This window comes from Asterias amurensis, chromosome 11 (genome assembly GCF_032118995.1).
Source record: "Asterias amurensis chromosome 11, ASM3211899v1".
NCBI classification, from domain to species: domain Eukaryota; kingdom Metazoa; phylum Echinodermata; class Asteroidea; order Forcipulatida; family Asteriidae; genus Asterias; species Asterias amurensis.
The window spans coordinates 18,487,312-18,508,789 of NC_092658.1; the positions used below are offsets into that span (position 1 = coordinate 18,487,312).

Here is a 21,478-nt window from a genome sequence, read left to right on the forward strand (position 1 = left end):
TTAGTTTCTAGATGCATAAGGTACGTCGTCTAACCCAAAACGAGGTGGGTACAGCCACTGCAAGTAGTGGTGGACGTGCGAAATAGCTTCATTTTGGGTTAGAATTATGACGCCATGCATAAATATTGAGAGAGGCGTATAACACCCTCACCCACATTTCGAAATATTTGTGTAAAGGGTTTTATATCCTAGCGGGGTGCCGCGTGAAGCGCGGCATCCCGCTAGTAATTATAATATGACTAATTTGGAGCATAAACAAAATTTTGATGGAGCTCACACTCTTGTGTTCTCCATGTTTTGAAGCTCTTTGAAACGCCAATGAATTTTTTTCGATAAGCTACATGTAGTTGACGGTGGTTTGACGGTAAACTAGTTGACGATGGGTTGACGGTGGGTTTGCGGTCAGCGAGTTGACGGTGGGTTGACGGTGAATTGACGGCAAATGGTATGCATAGGCCCTACGTAATTTGTAAACATCACGTAGCCTACTGGGAGGAGGTGAAGGTGCCGAAGAATTGCACGTAAGTAGTAGACAAAATAATATTTATGATGTTCTAAAACAAAACAGTGAGTTGATGGGGGTAAGATGATTTTATAGAAGAGGAAATTATACTTTTAAAGCTTTGTTTTAAATGAGCAAGGACAATAATGAAATCATGTGATTCGTGAGTGTTGCCTCATTGCCATTTTGCGTGGGACTCGTAGTGCTGTCGTCGTACGTAGAAAGTCCCATTGACCAGTTATGATATGTGTCATGCGGGTCTGTCCACACGACTTCCACACTATATCAACGGCTCCTTTTGGAACCTAAAGATAACTTTTTGGACTGTGACTTGGAGGGTACAAAAAAGCCAACATTTTCCCCTTTATTTTTTTTTGTATGAATCTCAACTGAATGTGATAGGCCTAGGGAAAAGTTTCCGTATGGCGCCACCACTTTTTCATTCGATATGAAATAATAGCATCTAATTTACCACAATGAGATATCCCTTTTTATAGAAATGAGTGAAAAAGTGGTGGCGCCATACGGAAAGTTATCCAGGCCTAGTGATAATGATATATTAAATGAATTTGCTTACCAAACGGTATAAAAAATAGTTATTGTTTAAGATATTACTCGGTCGTATTTTTGTTAAACTTATAAAGTGCCTTTCTAACCATTTACTTGAAATGTCAGTCCCTGTTACAAAATAATCTTGAATAAAGTTGCTCCCCAGTTATTGCTAGTTTTATGGCAGTGGACACTATTATTGTATGTAGTTGCGATAAAGTAACCCTCCTCCCGACCGGCCGCATAACCCTCCTCACGACCGGCCTGTGCGGCCGTCGAGAGGAGGGTTACATAATCGCAACTAACTATAATTGGTAATTACTCAAAATCATTATTATCATAAAACCTCTCTTGATTACGAGTGTGGCCATATTTCTCTGTGTTTTATCCTTTCTAACTCCTGCTGTTTTAGCTGGTGTCTCTTTTGCTGTATTGGTAATTACTCAAAATTACTACAAGCATAAAACCTTACTTGGTAACAAGTAATGGGGAGAGGTCGATAGTATCATGGAGGTAGGATTAAAAACATTGTGAGAAACTGCTCCCTCTGAAGTGACGTAGTTTTAGAGAAAGAAGTAATTTTCCACGAATTTGATATCACGACCTCAGATTTAGAATTTGAGGTCTTGAAATCAAGCATCTGAAAGCGCACAACTCCGTGTGAGAAAGGTGTTTTTTCTTTCATTATTATCTCCCAACTTTGATGACCGATTGAGCTCAAATGTTCTCAGGTTTGTTATTTTATAAATGCATACGTTGGGATACACCAAGTGAGAAGACTGGTCTTTGACATTTACCAATAGTGTCCACTGTATTTAAGTCAATACACGAAAGTCCAATTGGTCATGACTTCATAACCATAGTAAGCCCTTCCTCTATGGTAAGCCTGCGCGATTCGGACTAGTGTTGTAGTCGCAGTTTTACCTCAGAATCCTCTACCTGATTGGTTAAATATGGAGTCATGGAAATAGCTTGGACCCCTTCTTCTATCAAGATGACATCACTGGGTGCGTTCGTTTAGCTTCCCTGGGTCGACCTTGGTCTGCCCCTATACGTTCGAATTGACATCATTCCAGGGGCTCACCCGGATCAGCCCCCAATGCCCTGCTTGTGGAGTTGGTCACTTGGGGGTGACCCGAGGTGCATGCCGTCTGCACCACGAGAGGGCAAGTGTTATCGTTCGATTAGGTCTTGTCAGGGGCCCAACCGAGTGAGCATCGCGAGGTCGACCCAGGGAAGCTTATCGAACGCACCCATAGTTAACTATGCCTGGGGCATAGCAATCGACTGTGCCCACCCTGAATGGTTCAAATACGTGTGTACGACTAGCGTTGTGTGTCACGGCGCGAACTGTGACCTTTCTTTGCAGACTACCTTTCACCCTAGTCAGGGAATAAAGATTATTCGTAATAGGCCTTTGACTGCTTAATAATCGAGGCACATGTTATAAATTGTAGGCCCTCGGAGATATCAAAACCATGATGCCCTCAGCTTTGCTGCGGGCATAGTCATGGTTTCCCTGAGAGCATAGTCGTGGTTTTGACAGCACAGAGGGCCTATAATTACTGTGCCCCTCATAGCAGTCAATATTCATATTGATTGCTTAGTCAAGTCGTGACTACCATATTTTCAACTACATAGTGCATCTTTAATCTTGTACAATCTGGTCCAGTAGAAATTTGGATAAACAAGCCCTGTGTAGTCTTTAGGATTATCCCCTCAAATTTGAGCCCTGATAATATAAAAATCAATTATAAGTTGAAAACTTGAGAGTTAACCAAGCCATTGAGCAGTTGTTATTATATAATCAGCAAGGCCAGGCAGCTTGTGCTTTACCTCTGGGGAAATGTTTGAGAGATGATTATTTAATCGTTTACTACAGTACATGTAAACCATAATGTAATGCTGATGTTTATTTGCCTGCCTTTCTTTGTTCATTGCAGATCTTGTGGACAGCTCTGTGTGCATTTCTTTAAATGTCAATAAACCCTGCACTTGTGTTGGAGCACAGTTGGTATTTCCTCAATGCTATGTCTATGGTTTGGAGTTGCTTTGGAAGATCACTGATTTGGAATTCACTGAACCATCGTAGGGGAAAGACTACACAGCATTTTGAATAAAGACCAAGTTTGATTTGGAAGGTATGTATTTATATCATGGAGGATTTACACAAATGCTTGTACTTGTAGCGTGACCAATTTTAATGGTGGGCAATGAAAAAAAGAAATTTAAGTCCACAAAGCCGAGCAGATTAAAAACATGTTTAGTTATGGGGCCATATTGCTGAAGTGTTGTGTTTTTTATTGCTGAAGTGTTGCGACCTGCTACCTACACGTAGTGCAGCTGGTGGAAGACTAATTATAATACTAAGCACATCCTGTGGCTTCCAGCAGAGTTTTCCGTAATTGAAAGGCGAAACCATAGAGTTATGGTGAAACCATTTCGTATTATGACTAAAGCATCTGTTATGGAGTCATTACTTTCATCCAGTTTTAGACCTGTCTAGTTTAACCTTGTGGGCGATTCCAAGCAAACATGGACATGACACCAAAAAATAAAAATTGTGTAACAACTTTCTTTCCACGTAAAAGTTATAGCTAACATATGAAAGGAAACAGACATTAACTTTTTTTACACACTCTGTACCATTTTGTAAAAATTCAGCTCATGTTTGCACAAGCTGTGAACAGACCCTAAAAAATGAGCACATTAAGGTGATTTCTTCAAAGTTAAATATTGTCCCCCACAAAGGTTCTTCCAGCAAAACTTTAATAGTTGTGATTAGCAGCAGGTACAACTATTTAAAATCCAGAATGAATTTTAATTCGTGTTTCTCATTTAAGCAATATGTGAGTGTACTTGTGGGAGCTTCAACAGGGCGTAATGCGACTAACCGAGAGATGAAGTTATTTCAATTGCACGAAAAATCCACTGACCATCTTCATGGCAATTCATAATATGCTTCTACCCTTATTACCAAGTCTGAAATGAGTAAAGAAATCAACACTCTAGTTGGTGTATTTTAATAACGAGTCATCAAAAAGTGTAATGCGACTAACCGGTAATGCGACTAACCAATGTAATGCGACTAACCAAATTTTTTTTCAAGAGGAGGACACTAAGAGGTCAGCAAAGCTGGATATCTTGGTTTTGACTTACTATGAGGACAATATTTCATGAATTAAGAGATCGGGGGCTCTGCAGATGCCACTCATGCCCTACCCACAATGCATTTTTCCATGCTGAAAACTATAACATGTGTTGTACATGTGCCACTCCAAGCTAGTTTCATCATTAACATATGAAACAAAATAAAGAAAAGCAACATTTCTGAGAATTTTGAGTAGAAAATTGAAGTAACGGAACTAATTTACTCCACAAATTGTGGACATGTACATGTTGTACCATTGCCTAGGCTGAAAAAGCAGAATGATGTTTAAATGCAAGGAATGCAAGAAGAGCACAGCAAAATTTCCCAAAAGAGCAAACAAAAGCAAAAAGCTGATGTCCTCTTGCCACCATTTTCCTTCAGAAAGAAGAAACATGATAACTACAAAATGCTGCCTTACAAACCAGGGTAGTGATGCAAGGGTAACAATGCATGGTCAGTGGTGTGTGGTGTAACATGCAGTGAAATGTATCCAGGTAAAGTCGAGGAGATGGGTGATCAAGAAGGCTTTTTGTTTTGTTTTATACACTTTTTCGACACAAAACAAATGGTTTGTTGCATTGAGGAACCTGTGATAACCAACAAGGCCATTTTAAATTCACAGTCCACTTTTAAACAATAACCCAAACTTTGATTTTTCAGGGACATGGTTACATGTATGTTAGTCACTATAAATCTGCGATTTTATTTTTGTTCAATTTCTACATACTCGGCAAGATATTTAACATTTTATGTTGAATGCACAACTCTGAAGATAAAGGTGGTCAGTAAAATGGGAAATAATAATATTTCCGAAAAATGTAAGTTTGCTTTTCAAAAAATACACATTTCAGCCTTGTTTCTATGATTTTTAAGAGAAAAGGCGTCATTATTTTAGTAAAAACAAGTGAAATTAATTTATTTTGTTTGTTGATAAGGAATGAACCCAATTTTGCCAAACAAGAACTCAGTTTGGGCTCCATTGGGCTTGGCTTAAGTGGCCGGACAAACTGTAATGCAACTAACCGTAATGCGACTAACCATGGTTTTGCCACGTAAACCTAAAAGTTCAAGTTGCTGACTATTTATAAGTATCCTGTTGGATACTAATGTATAAGAGATGTGTGCTAAATGTAGTAAAACCTTTGCAAGTTTTTTAGTTTGAGGAAACTTTTGAATTGAGACAAGTGTATTTTTTATCATGTCCTTTTTGTGTAATGCGACTAACCGCTTTTTACAAAGCTATAACATCCAGAGTACAACGCCCACAACATTTTTAATATCATCACTTCAAAGCCTTGGGTGTCAAGTACAAATCAGTCTATAAACTTAGTGGAAATAATATCTCACATAGAACTACTAGCACCAAGATCAAGAAATGACACTAAAAAGTGTAATGCGACTAACCATGGAATCGCCCTTATGGTTTTTATACAAAATAACATTTCCCCCTCAGCCTTTTCCACATTTGGCCTTGTCCATGGAAATCTTATCTCGTGATGTGATACATGATATCTTTTGTGTGCCTTTAAAGGCACTGGACACTACTGGTAATTAATCAAAATATAATTGTTAGCATAAAAAATGAACAATGGAGATGTGAGAACGGCTCCCTCTGAAGTAACTTAGTTTTTTTTTTAAGAAGTAATTTCTCTCTTAAATATTTGAATTGAATTGGAGAACTCAGCTGTGGTCTTGAATTCAAGCATCTGAAAGCACACAACTTGTGCGACAATGGTGCTTTTTCTTCCATTTTCTCGCAAATTCAACGTCAAATTGAGTTCAATTTATTTAACAGGTTTGTTATTGTATGCATGCTGAGATACACGAAGTGAGAGGACTGGTCTTTGACAATTACCAAAAAATGAGTCCAGTGTCTTTAAGAAGTGTAGTGAATAAGCAGATTAGGGCCAACTAATTTGAGGAACTGTATCAAGAAGGAAAACCATGATCATATGTTATTAGGTTTTTTTTTCCTTTCCCATGTGATGCAATTCACTTGTAAATAACAAACTTAATATGGCCTACTTTTGCACTGACACAGAAACAGTAACACAGGAAGCTACAAATACTGTACAAGCTCAAGTTTCCCTTCTGTGCCCAATTTCATAGAGCTGCTAAGCACACAAATTTGCTTAGCATGAAATTGTTGCCTTGATAAAAACAGGATTACCAAACAAATTTCCATATGGTTTTCAGGATAAGCAAACAATGGCTGAACACCAGTAATAAGCGATATGCAAGAAATTGAAATTGGTTGGTAATCCTGGGGTTTTTTTCAAGGAAGAAATTTCATGCTAAGCAAATTTTTGTGCTTAGCAGCTCTATGAAATTGGGCCCAGTCATATAGTCATGTAACTTGACATGTTTGCATTTGTTCCTTGCATTTGTTCATGGACTCCATGCACTTGCAACTTTTGTATACATCACATTGATTCCTCCATGGTAAAAGTAAATCATTGGTTTTTCAGAAAAGTAAGTTAACTCCCATTCTCTAGTATTTTGATATTTTGAGTACATGCTAAGTAAGTTAACTCCCATTCTCTAGTATTTTGATATTTTGAGTACATGCTAAGTAAGTTAACTCCCATTCTCTAGTATTTTGATATTTTGAGTACATGCTCAGACAAAATATGTTGTCCACAATGCAAGTTGTCATCATCAAACGGCATAGACTTGCATCATTGGTCGCCTCATCCTCAAAATTGTAGTGGGGCGCAAGTCTTGCACACTTCTACATCTATCAACCATGGAGACCTCCACACCATTCAACCTAAAGGCTCATCTCTCTAAGGTCTGAACATCCAAGAAGGAGAGGTTTCTCTCTCTTTCCACCTTTGATGTTGTTTCTAACCACTCCAATTCTGACACATTTTTACAGGCTATTTTAGGCACTAGGTAATCACAGACTGACTGTTCATCTGAGTGGGGATAAACTGTGGATATTAAAGCACCTCCAAATCATTCAACACCATGTTCTCAACATCCAACAAGAAGCAAAGAACAAGTTTCTCTCTTTTTCCACCTTTGATGTTGTGTCTAATCACTCCAATTCTGACATGATTTTACAGGCCATTTTAGGCACTAGGAAATCACAGACTGTTCATCTGAGTAGGGATAAACTGTGGATAATAAAGACCTTCCGTCCCCATGTTATCAACCCCATGTTCTTAGGATCCAAGAAGAAATAAAGAAGAAGTTTCTCCCTCTTCCTACCTATGGCCATGGATGAACAGGAAGAATGTCATGACATAGTCTCTTTTGTGTCCAACCTTGTGTGGTTAAACCTGCCCCCTTCCCTATATCCCCTTTTTCTTCTCCTTCATTGTCCGTCCCTTGCTTTTGCTGTTTACTTTCTACCCCTCTTTCCATTATTTGGTTACACTTGACTGCTTTTGATACATCAGTATGCACGTTGACGTGTGTTGTGTTGTGTTGTCAATATCGTTCCAGAAAGACTCCACTAGGATAAACAAATCAGGCCATGAACAGGTTCAGATTTGAATATTGGTCCTTTTGGTTGGTAAGCAACTTGCTCAGCTAGTACACTTCTCACAAACAAAAATACAACCAGATATTATGTGCAGGACAAGTACTTAAAAGTATTATTTGTAAGTACTAAGAGCATAGAGGCTCTATGCTAAGAGTAAAGAGGTGGTTTTTCTCTTTATTGGGCTAAAGAGAAAGACTTTTTTGAAGATACAGATGTCTATTATAGTTGTTTATTTGTATCAACTTATTTTATTTCCTCAGAGGAACATCAGTAAAAACATAGCAGTCACCTACAGTGAGTCAGTGGTTACACCAACAAGATGATTGGTGGGTCCATCAAGCAGGGACTGATGGAGCGACTGATCACACTCTTTGCTGTTACTGTAATACAGTCATCCAACCGGTATCATGCAGTCAGTTGTAAGTTTTCTTTAGGGAAAATATTCTTGCTCTTTATTTTTTTATTTTTAGGCCCCCAAAAGAGGAAGAAGAGAAGAGAAACTAGAGATGAAGTGTTTGTCCAGGAACACCTGAGTATTAAAGTTACGTACGAAAATAAAATAATAATAGAATATTGAAGTCTTATATACTTTAAACATTTTGATTTTGGCTGTGCTCCACGGTCATAATGGGTTGATGTGGCTGGCATGCCTGCTTCTCGAACACGATGTAGCCGCATCCTTTGCAATTCAGCTCTAAGCTGCGAGTAAGGATGATTAGCCCTCAAAATTATTATTATTATTATTGTTATACGGCGCATATTTTGTACGGCCTCTCATTTTTAAACACAGCCCATATCAATTACAACACAACACACAGGACCAACGGCTTTGCGTCCCATTCGAATGACGAAGCAATGGTTAAGTGTCTTGCTTAAGGGATGTGACGTTATTTGACATTTGATGGAGTCTTTAGAACGGGATGTTAAATTTTTTGAATTTGCCGTGCGCGAGGAAGACGTCGTTGCACCAAGTCCAGGCTGTGTTCCAGGCCCCAAACCCAGTCGGGCAAGGGCGCTGCCTCTAGGTCATGCTTTAATAGTGGACCTTGTCTTCCAGGCAGGCTCGTGGGGGACGGAGCAAATTACGCATCCCAGCTTGAATACATACAAAGTTTCAGCTTGAGCACATATTTTTCCCTGTAATTATAATAATAATATTACAGACATTTATATTGCGCAGTGATCTATATAAATAACACCTTGATGATTTACATGTAGTGTTTATAACAGAACTTTACAAAGAGATACAGATATATATGTGGACAGTTTTATATTTAAATTTTCCGTCCTTTCCTATTTAGGTTTCGAGGCCAGACTGGTGGTAACTAATGATGGGCCAACAATTCTCGGTTCAAACACAACATTTAGAGCAACTCTCAGCTTCTTGGGCCAGAAAGATGAACGACTGCCCACTCTACACCAGGAAAAGACTTTATATGATTATTCCTGGGAGCAGACAATCTGCGGGATGGAACAAACCGTTCACATGAAGCAAAACCTAACGTGTAACTACACACAAGTCTACTCTTGTCCAGAAGACGTAGGGCGACACTCGCTGAAAGTTACTGTCAGCATTTGGGAATTTATTTTGTATCGTCTCATTGCAGTAAACACATCAGAGTTTGTAATAACAGGTAAGAGCTTTTCTATAGCCCTATTCACACTGGGCTTAGTTTGGGAAAACCATGGGCAAACTAACTGAGCCAATAGGTAACTTACCAATTTTAAGTCCAGTGCGAACCGCCTGGGTAACTTTCCCGACCGGCTAATAACTTAACCATGCCTCTTGGGTAGTTTTACCAAGCAAAATGTACCTAGAAAGATTGACTAGGGGGCCGATTTCACAAAGAGCTAAGATTGATTTTAAAAATGTAAATAAATTGCAGTTGCTAAGTGCTGGTGGCACAAAATAAATTTTTCACAAATCCCTTAAGCCATTTGAAAAAAAAATAATTTGAACAATAATATCCACAGATCATTTGACACATGAATTTCTCACTATTTAGTGGATTTATCAATTGGACCCATTAATGGGTTTATTTTTAACTTCATCTCACTATTTATCATGAATGCCAGACAGTGGAATAAAAGAAAAGCACTGTAATACCCTATACCTTATGGTATCAATGGTAAACAGTGTAGCTATTAGCAAACTCTCCATGTTTAAAGGAACACGTTGCCTTGGATTGGTCTACTTGGTCCATGAAAAGCATTTGAAACTGTTTGTTGTGAAATCGATGTGGTTAGAAAGAAGTTTTAAAAGAAGAATGTAATTAACCCACACAAACATACCTCGAGTTGCGTGGTTTTCTTTTTACTTTGCAAACTAACGCGGTCGGCCATTTTATGGAGTCAAAAACTTGACTCCACGAAATGGTGTGCAAGAGAAACCATGCAATTTCGAGGCATATTTGTGTGGAACATTAAATTCTACTTTTAAAACATCTTTCTAACATTATGCATTTTATAACTAACAGTTACAAATAAGCTTGGGCGATATCACGATATTATCGAATATCGCGATATTAATTTGGAAACGATTTCGATATCGGATCGATTTGGTTTTAATCAAAATATCGATATATCGCGATATATCGCAATATCGATTAAATATCGCAATATCACGATGTATTTGCTAGCTGAGACATCTTGCACCCCATAGGTTTTGAGTAAAACCAGAAGAATAGGTCATTAGAACACCTCTCTTATGCTTTGACTGTCTCTTCTACAACTTTCACCTGGAGTTTGAAGACTGATGATGTCAAATTTAATGAATCGCGATATATTGTCGGCGATATATCGTGAATAAAATAAATCGATATCGCCCAAGCTTAGTTACAAACGCTTTTCATAGACAGATTCGTCCAATCCGAGGCAATGTGTTCCTTTAATCATGTTTGTGATTATGATCAGTAATGTACACATAATCACAATGTATCTGACTACTGCTGGAATTTGTCCTTCCTTGTTCATACATGTATTATAGTGTAAAATAAACTGCACTGCACAATAGAACTTGTGTCTCCTGCACCCTTGAACTAAAACCCTTTTATCTATAAAAAAAGAAATCCATGTGTGGTGACTCATTGTGATTAACCACCAAAATTGTGGTATTTTTTAATTGTTTATTTTGTATTAATACATCCATTTGATGTGGGAGAGAGGGTGAGAAAAGAAATGTCAAGTTTTTGATGTGGGAGAGAGAGTGAGAAAAGAAATGTTAATGTTTTGATGTGGGAGAGCGAGTGAGAAAAGAAATGTTAAGTTTTTGATGTGGGAGGAAAATTCCAATGGGGGGGGGGGTCCACACAAGGTAGGGACTGAAAAACCCATTGCACATGCAAGGCTCCATTCTGAGGTGAGATTCGGACCGGGATCCACAGAGGTTAAAGGCAGGGAAAGAAACCATTGCTGAGCCAGCTTGATCACCTACTGGTTTTTATGAATTTCTCTTTATTATTGATAACAAGCTAAGGTTTTTAATGCAAAGTTTGACCTTGTAGAAGTAGCTGATTTAAAAGGGGGCCGCACGTCAAATCCAGTTTTGTGATGAATTCATTTGACAACTGATACAGCCTGTATGAAATGGGGTAGAGAGTGTTCAAATGGTATAACATTTCAATTTATTTGATACCCTTTTAAAGTGACACTTGAAACGTGAAACATCATTGTATGTTTTACAACATAACATATTCCATACTGCATGGAGTCTAACTGTTAGTCTATAGGTAAAATTTTATTCTGTTTTAATTGATTCATAGAAAATCAGTGAACTGAAAACGCATCTGTACAACATTTGTTACATACCAATACATGTACTTTGATGTTACTAAAATGTCAAGCAAAACATAATTGTTCACATAATTTTAACGTGAAATACAATAATTTTGTAAGCGCTGTGATTTAGTTTTCTAAGTAGAGTATATTTAAAATGATGTTTATTATAATTATTACAATGTCAGAGAATCATATCTTTGTTTACACTGTTTCACAAGATAAAGACTGTATTTATTGAAAAGTGTGAACATTGCATGGAGACCCTATCGAATTACAAACATGTATAAATTGAAACTAAAACCACACTTCCTCCATTATAAATTACCTAATGGAGAACCTACGTCATACAGTTCTTCCTTATCAGAACTGATTCTGGCCAAATACAGATTAATCCTAACCACACTGACCGCTTTTCACCTTGTGATGAAAAATGCATGTTGCACAAAATACTTCCTCACTTTTATAAAAATGAGTTGTTGGGACTTCCTATTGCCAAATCTTTCTTGATGCTTCTTTACTACAACTAAAAAACTTGTTGGTATGATACTGCTCTTGAATTGCAAAGGTCATGAGTTTGAATCTCACCCAAGTAATATGTAATGTATATTGTATGTCTGTGATTTTTTGTTCACGGAACTTGGGTTAGAGGAATATATCAATTCCTACCTTCAGCTCCACTGAGTTTCTGCATTTCTATGTTTTCTTCTTTGTAGCCCTTTACCTAGAGTGGCTTTTAGCCTTGTTTTTGGGCGAACTTGCATTTAACTAAAAAATTTGTCTTAAAGTACTGAGTACGCCTATACAGTGCTAAACACACATCGGTGTATATGGGTAAAAACAAAAATTTATATTCTTTATCCCGATGCAAATTTAAAATCTATTAAACTAAAAACTCTTTTGTTTTCGTTTTACAGATACTATCAATGCCAATCTTAGCATATCACCAGGAGCATTCTGCAATTCATCCAGCGCTAAAGAATCCTGCACCTTGGTAGCCACCAACCAGTCTGTTGACATGAACGTCAATATTTACGACCCAAGTGACTATTTTAAAGGAGCAGTCTTGATGTATGACTGGGTGTTTGGTGACGGGTCTACACAAGTAGGTCTGGATGAGGTGAGTAACAGACCTGGAATTTCATCTCTGAATGGGCAAGACCATTTTCATTTTACAAAGGGCACTTCCATCGGTCTATGATAAACTTTTGAAGGGGCACCAAGGCCAATACCAGGGGCAACAGAGGCCATAGCCTTCATAAGCCTTTTCGAGGAATGGTGGCCACTAAAGGAGTGTACTGTTTGGTTTGGTTGTATTGACCCAATTCACCTGACGTCATCATCACAATAATCTGAATAATCTTAGATGTGCCATTTTGGTGGGCAAAGTCACTATGCGTAATTCAGTGAAGTCCGCATTTTAGGCGACGCGACATTTACATGTAAACCAATTGACCACCAAAATGGTGAGCGTGACACTGTCGCCGCGTGTGACTTGCGTGCCAGGGGTCAGTACAGACAAATTTGGCCAAAACAAATAGTGTTATAGTAATGTGTCCATCATATTCTCAAAATGGCTTATGGCTGACCTCTGCGTAATTCAAGTCCAGGTGTAAAAAGGGAAATCAGTGCAAGTGCTGCGACAACTTTGGTGACTAGTGTAGGAGCCAATTTTTTTTTTTATGTGTTTTTTTCCCCGATACGAAACAAAATCTAAGGTTTGTTGAAGGGTAGGCATACCCAGAGATGTGGGAACTTTTAAACACAATGAAACCCAAAGCATTTTTCATTGTTAAACTGGGTCCCCACTAAGTGATTCTATAGAAAGGGAATAATAGAACAACAATAGAAAAAGTCCCCAAAAATCTGTGTGCAAAAGGGAGGAACTTCTTGTGCAAGGTGTGTTTTTCATTTACAAGGCGAAATGTGGTCAGTATGGTTGGGTTTAATATCTGTGATTGACCTGAATTAGTTCTGATAAGGAAGGAGTTCTTGACGTAGGTTTCACATTGGGCAATAGGAAGTGTGGTTTCAGTTTCAATTAATACCCCCATGATCATAGCCACTAAAGCACTCTCTTTCCAATAAGTACAGTCTTTATCTTATGAAACTGAACTGAGAAAACAATTGTGAGTCTATTATCTCTCGCTTTAATGGTGTGAAATGCCATTGTGTTTAACACTCCTTCCAGAGTAAATTTTTGATAAATCCAAATGCCATTAATGATGCCTTGTTTCAAGTAATCATCTAATGATGTTTTTAAAATGTTTCAAATATCACTCTCAAAGAGTATCAAGAAATGACATTTTAAACCAATTTAATATGAGGTTTTAATAAAACTAACATTCAGGTAAGTAAATTAGCAGGGAACCAGTCACATGGTACCTTGGCTGGTAACCTTTTTCTGCTTAGCAAAACTTGTAACTGTCCCTGTGGTGTTAGTGGTTTCTAGTAAGTGCTTAACACCATCACAAAGGGTCATCTGCATGCACTATAAATAGCACTGAACTTCATTCCTTCATCCCTAGCACGTTTGTTAAAGGCAAACGTATCAAGCGTGCTCATTGGTTAATGCTCAGTCCCATCATGCATCACACTCACCAACACACACACTGCACGCATGACGTACTTCCTGCTCAAAAATCTGCCCAACCTGATTAGCCCATCCCAGCTGTCCTGTATGGACCAGGGCCGCTGGGGTCGAGCGAATGAATTTCATTGTTGTTTTTTTGTATGTCACCAGTAGAGGGGGCTACATAGACTGTTTGGGAGGCTGATTCTGAGAGACTGGGCAAGATTATTTATCTAGATTTTGAATCAGATGTTTGTGTAATACTATGTCTTCTCCAGTAGTTTGCGATGCAGACAATATTTCATGTTGCGATTTCGGGGACTACATGTATGCTGCAAAGTTACGCTAAACCAAGACTACACTGAACTTAAAGCTTATCCCTTTTTTTTGCAGCCATTGAATTCACACAAGTACACGAGACATGGGAATTATAGCATAACTGTTAACATTACTGCCATCTTCTACAACAACCGCAAATCTTTATTGGGAGAGACTACTAAAAAGGGAACAGTGACTTACAGAATACAGACGATGGGTAAGTGTTCATGTAATGTGAGATCAACTTCCATCAAAATCTATTACTTGCACAAATGCACTTAACCGTTGAGTGGCCCATACAAATGGACCTTTCGTAAAACGGAGCCTGAGGAAGTGACATAAATTGAAAATTACAGAGCGGAAATGTTTTACAAGGGTAGCGATGACCACGCTTGAAAGATTCTTTTTATCAAAAGTAGGATGTCCTTACGATGTGTATGTTGAAGAGAATTGTGGTTGTTATAGCAGCTACCTCATTTCTCCACACAAAGATGTGTGCTTTCAGATGCTTGATTTTGAGACCTCAAAATCTAATTCTGGGGTCTGGAAATCAAATTTGTGTGAATTTACTTCTTTCTTGAAAACTACGTCACTTCAGAGAGAGCCGTTTCTCACAATGTTTTATACTATCAACCTCTCCCTATTACTTGTTACCCAGTAAGGTTTTATGCTCATAATTATTTTGAGTAATTACCAATAGTGTCCACTGCCTTTAAGCTATGATGCATTGTGAAATTTAGCCTGAAATTGTTTATTAACTGCGAGTAATACACTAAACTACATTTATCAAGTTAATTGAGCAACAATTTAAGTTATAATGTTTGTAAATTCAGTTTTCAAATTTGAGATTTATTTTGTTGTGTTTTGTCCCACTGTAGATGCAATCAGGAATCTGAGAATTCATGGAGCGACTGATGTGGAAGTTGGAACCAAAAACCGCTATGAAATAGTTTGCAATGCTAGGTAGGAATAAATGCTATTGTAATTTAACTACAATAAAAAAAATTGGAACACTAGGTGCCAGCAGACTTACCTATCAATCAATCAATCAATCAAAGGTCAATTGTAGAGCGTCAAAAATTTGTTCTGAGGCGCTGAGGCAAAGTTGAATGGTTAGTAAAACTGCTGGAACAGGTGAGCTTTAAGGAATGTCTTGAATGAGGCGAGTGAGCTGACATCTCTGATCTGAACAGGAAGCTTATTCAACATTTTTTATGATCTCTCTGCAAAAATCAGAACTAGATTTTTAGAGGTCTCGAAATCAAGCATCTGAAAGCACACACTTCATGTGACAAGGGTGTTTTTTTCTTTCATTATTATCTCGCAACTTCGATGACCAAACTGAGCTCAAATTTTCACATGTTTTTTTTGTATGCATATGTTGAGATACACCAAGAGAGCAGACTGGTCTTTCACAATAACCAATAGTATCGAGTGTCTTTAACTCTGCTGCTGACTTTGACAACACCAGAGCTTGGATCTGTTGAACTAAACCACTAGGCCACAAAAAGCTTTGAGGTCTGCTATTTGCACCCAAAAAAAACAACTAATCAATAATTGTGATAATTATCAATTTATCACTAAAATAAATGGGGTAAATGGGTGAATATCATTTCTTTTAAAACATATCTCTCCCTTCCCTCCTCTTTGCAGCCTACCCATATCTCTGTGTTGGTTCGTGGTGGAAAAATCTGATCCTTATCCACTAACCCTCTCCACTACTCATCCATGTAAACGAGTAGTTCTGGCGAATCGAACCAGGCTAGAGGTTTATCCACAGTTTAATGATACAAGGACCTACAGTGTAGGGGTGTACGCACAAAATGCAGTCAGCTTCTCCCAGACCTACAAGAATGTCAAGTCAATCTGTAAGTATGTGTACAAATGTAAAATGAAGGTTCTAAGTAAGTAAGGTTTGCAATAACACCATGTCAAAATTTCTTTTGGGAGTAGTGGTTACTCTGAGAAGAGCCAGTTTGTAGAGTGTCATGGCCGAGTGGTAAAAAACATCAAATTCAAGTTCTGGTGCTAAGTCACCAGAGTAGGGGTTCAAATCTCGGTCCCCCGGTCGTGACACTTGTGTCCTTGAGCAAGATACTTTACTATAATTGCTACTCTTCACCTAGGGGTATAAATGGGTACCTGCAAGAGTAGAAGTTAATATTGTGAATGAAAAAGTCTTTTGAGTGATATAAACTGTTGCCCAAGTTATATACTGTGAAACATTAGTAGGGATGTGATTGTGCAATGTGATATTTCTATTATATTGTTGCTGTTTTCATGTCTACGGTTCATGTGTTTTGTGCTATTTTTAATGACTGTATTTTAATGTGCAAATTCGAGAAAGTGATTTTCATGCTGGGCATGACGAATAAAAAATCTAATCTAATCTAGGGATGTTATTGGCCCTATGACCAGGGCACTATCGTAAAACGCGTTGATACGATTATTGTAAAATGCGCTATTTAAGGATTATTAATATTTGTTTTTATTGGTTCTGCTTGACAGTTCGGTAAGTATGCTCTGACTGTCTTTTGAAGAATTCTGTGAATCGATCAATGTATCTGTATCTGTATCAGTACGTCACAGAAACCCAAACTGGCATAAACGCAGCGGGTGAGAAAGAGAGCGAAAGAGGACGGCAACTAAGGAGGGATTTGAAGGAGTTGACTGACTAAGCTTGAACAATGTTTTCTTCCAGGACTCAATGCATGAATCGTTTCTTAGACTTTTGTTGTTTGGTGTCTTTTCGACACTGCTATGGCCACGGATGGGGGTTGGTTGGTACCTGCTGTCACATCGCTAAAACCATCTCATAAAACCATTCCTTAAACCATCTCAGCTCCCTAGGGAGTATACAGGCTGTGCTTCCAAATGTTACATTGTAGCGCACTATGCTAAATCGATCACAAGAACCATCTATGTCCTCACAGGTACCCATTTACCCCCGGGTTGGAGAGAAGCATTTATAGTTTAAGTGTCTTGCTCAGGGACACAAGTGTTACGACCGGGACTCGAACCCAAACTATGCTGAACAGAAACACCAGAGATTGTTTGCCGGCCACGACACCCTATACCCTATAAATGTGAATGGATTTAACATTCTTGTGAAAATACTGTGACAGTTTGGTGCTGTTTTCACAGAAGGTGACACTGTATGCAGCTGAAACTTTCACATGCGACTTTGATTGTAACTTAATTACATCCTATTGCAACCTTTCTATACTGGAAACTGTAACATATCTTTCTACTATGTTGATTTTCTACAGCAATGGTTCCCCAGAGAGCAACTGGTCTTACCCTTGGCATCTTGGTTGGTATCGCATTCTGCTTAATCTGTATTGTCGTTTTGACCAGCTACGTCAGGAAAGAGGCAAATAAACACGTTGAGGTGGCCAACTTTGACTTCCAGAATTTTGTACGCCGTAAGCCAAGCAGGAGCTTGCTGATACAGTCGGAATACGAAAGTCGGGAAGACATACCATTTGCCCAAGACTCAAACAAAAACCGGATGTTATGATGAACCAGACTGTCTTAACAAGTCTCGCTAAAAGGAAGGGTATTTTTTTCAGTTTTTTTAAGAGATATTGCCAAACTCACAAGGCCGGATGGCCACTTCTAGGTGAGAGCTACATTTAACTGATTTGGGCTATCGACCCAAATCAACTGCCACCATCGGCACATTGCAACTACTCCTGGGGCTGAACCAGGGTTTACCCCCTTATCAGTCAATAAGGATGTAGGAATGGGTATCATCTAATAAAGGAGCCTGGTTGGTGGAGCAGAACGAACAACCTTAACAACTTTTTGCAAAGCAATTATGGTTGAGTGCCTTGCTCAAGGGCACAAGTGTCATGACCAGGAATCCAACCAACACTCTGCTGCTGACAATACCAGAGTTTGGGTCCGGTATTGAACTAGACAGCTTAGCCACGACACGCCTGAGAATGTGGACTGTGTTGAAAGTCTCTTAGCATTACCCTATGATTCTGAGAAACAGGAAAGTATATTGAGCTTAGCCATCAAGGGACTGAATAGCCCTGTGAATTTCTTTATTTAATAGACCTCATGTGATGCACAAGATGTCACTGGAGAAGAACATATTGTGCTGGTCAATGGAGGTCACTATTTTGTCTACACAGCGCGCGTCGCATGTACATAGGTCCGCATTTTATACTATTTCATCATTCTTTAACCTTATGGCATTGATTAAATGCTTAATGGGGTCACTCACAACTATCAACATTTTCATGAGCCTACTATAAATTAAACACTTATTTGTATGTCTGAAGCTCTTGCACATTGCTTGCTTTTGTTAGTTTCCAATATGATTCACGTGACAAATTATGTCTATTGCTGGCATGAGACAAATTTGGGGAAAAATCCAGCGTTTGATTTGTACACTTGTGAAAATGTTGATATTAGTGAGCAACCCTTAAGAAAGGAAGAGGTTCCGACAGTCCTTGATCTTCCCACTTCAAGGACTGTAGGTCTTGGTGTAAACTTCAAATTATATTTTGGGTATAAGTATTTTACTGATTTTTTTAACTTGTCTAAATAGGATTGTACACTTTCAATAGCTGAAATTAATATTGCAATGTAAGTTTTTGATAGCATTTTCAACAAATGTGCCAAGTGTATCCATATTATTGCATGGTTTATTCATTGTGTACATAAAATACATGTACAGCTGTAAATATTTAAAAAACGTGCTCCACCTTGTATGCTTCTTATGTATTACCTTCATATTATTAAGCATTATTATTAAGTATTATATGAATAATATTACTATGCATTTCAGTTCAAATGACACTAAATTAGATACAGTTATTCCTGCAGCCTCTGCAAATCCATGCAGAACTGTTCTTAAATTCTGTGGTTGTTAATTCCTTGTGCAATACACTTTTAATACTTCTTTTTTTTCGAAGATCAATGCAGATGTTTTACTATTTACCAAAACGCAGATTCTGTGCTCTGATTAGTCAAAGACTGCTACGAAGAAGAGTAAAGATACATTCTTCTTTTTGTTTAATAATTTATATTTATTATTTTTTGTTTGCAAAAATAAGTCAAAGGAAGACTGATTCATCCTGATTTGAACAAAAACATTTTCAAGAGCTCCACTTGAACCTTTATTAATAACGTTTGTGTAGTTATTGAAATTTGTTTGTTTTGTATTTCACTTAATTTTTGTTTAATTTTTGTTATAAGAATATAAATATTTGTAATTTATTTGTTGTTGTATTCGTTTTTGGTAAAGTCTGTATTTTGTCAAGTGATGTCTTAAGACTTCAGTAAGTATAATATACAAATGTAACATGGTTTGAGGGTAACTAGTCGATATAAGCTATCCGAGGTATTGGAAGTTGACAAACTTCTTCCAATACCGAGGGGAGCTCATCGACTAGTCACCCGAAATAAACCATGTTATATTTGTTGTACGACCGGAACATGAGTTTTGAGCAAGAGAAAATGATTACAGTTAATGTATATGGTGGATTACATAAAGTGCTTACACTGCAAGCAACTGTTTTTAGCAAAAACCATTTGTGTAATGTTCATTTAACACCTTAGCTACTCTGACTTCACATACTGCTCTATCTAGCAGAATGCATGATTGGGTTCTGCCCATATATTGACTTTGATTGACTATTAAATGTACGTTTAACTTTATTTTCTGATGTTTTAATTACTGCACTCATAATGACATTAACACAGGGGTTCATTTTAATGATTTAATTTTTTTATTTATCAATTTCTGGTTGATAATTTGTTGTTAAATACCGTACTCAATGTGTTAAGTATTTGGTTATCTTTAATAAAAACTAAACTGTGCAGCTTCATTGCAATAGAAGGAAACAAATAACTGCTTTGTCCCCTTAGTTCATTTAGTTTTTAACATTTGTAACCGTTTAACAGATGTATCAAATAACATTAAATAGTGTTTTAACGTCTACAAATCAAGCTGTCACCCCAAAGTTTCATATTATAGAGGGGGCAGGCCTAAGAACGAGCCTCTGCTGTTTTTAATATCAAGTGACAGCCAATAACTTTAAAGACACTGGACACTATTGGTAATTGTCAAAGACTAGTCTTCACAGTTGGTGTATCTCAAGATATGCATAACATAACAAACCTGTGAAAAATTGAGCTTAATCGGTCATCGAAGTTGCAAGATAATAATGAAAATGCTTGATTTCGAGACCTCAAATTCTATATCTGAGGTCTCGAAATCAAATTCGTGAAAAATTACTTCTTTCTCAAAAACTACGTCACTTCAGAGGGAGCTGTTTCTCACAATGTTTTATACTATCAACCTCTCCCCATTACTCGTTATCAAGAAAGGTTTTATGATAACAATTATTTTGAGTAATTACCAATAGTGTCCATTGTCTTTAAAAGGCACTGGACACTACTGATAATTACTCAAACATATTTTTTACTTTAAAAACTTACTTGGTAACGAGCAATGGAGAGCTCTTGTCAGCTCATTGTGAGATGACAAATTGAGTCAAAATTTTCAACAACTCATTATTTGATGCATGTTTGGATACACAAATTGAGAAAACTTGCCTTTCACAATTACAAAAGGTGTCCAGTGTCTTTAAACAAAGATAAAGACTACATTGCAAGTGTTAAAAACCTTGCAGTTACTTCCTTGCTGGGCCTAGTAACACTGCTGAATATAATTCCTATCGGTTACAGGTAAAGTACCGGTACATGAACACGATTTGTTGTTGAAATGCTTCACCCAAAAAGCTTGCAGGTTAAAAAAACTTTTTTTTTTTTACCCTCATATCTTTCATAAGACTATTGTGTCTTAAATTTTAGAAATCCGATAGTTTTTGATACAAAAAAAAAGACAACAGAAACGATCAAAAGTTAAATTGTGACGATAGTTAAATAGACGGCCTACCTTGTGCGAGTATGTTTATTTTACTACTAAATTCCTATTATTTTACATCCAAAATACAGGAAAGTCTGTGGTGTTTTAAAACTGTCAAGCTTGGAAAATGTGTTGGGTTCTATCAAAGTATCAGTAGAACACCAAGAATGTCAGCTCCTTAACATTTTTTGACCCATAAACGAAACAATGTCCACGTGCCGTGGAATATTTTTAAA

General features: G+C 37.6%; 1 protein-coding gene across 1 annotated transcript; it reads left to right on the top strand.

Moving 5' to 3' along the window:
* The first annotated feature begins 399 nt into the window (after positions 1-399).
* On the top strand, positions 400-20,209 carry LOC139944510 (transmembrane protein 130-like). Its single transcript, XM_071941551.1, has 9 exons — positions 400-521; positions 2,995-3,192; positions 7,953-8,111; positions 8,994-9,326; positions 12,384-12,586; positions 14,432-14,573; positions 15,235-15,319; positions 16,010-16,224; positions 17,626-20,209. Exons 3-9 carry the CDS (start codon positions 8,012-8,014, stop codon positions 17,874-17,876), a joined length of 1,329 nt encoding a protein of 442 aa, XP_071797652.1. The 5' UTR covers positions 400-521; positions 2,995-3,192; positions 7,953-8,011; the 3' UTR covers positions 17,877-20,209.
* Positions 20,210-21,478: the final 1,269 nt, after the last annotated feature.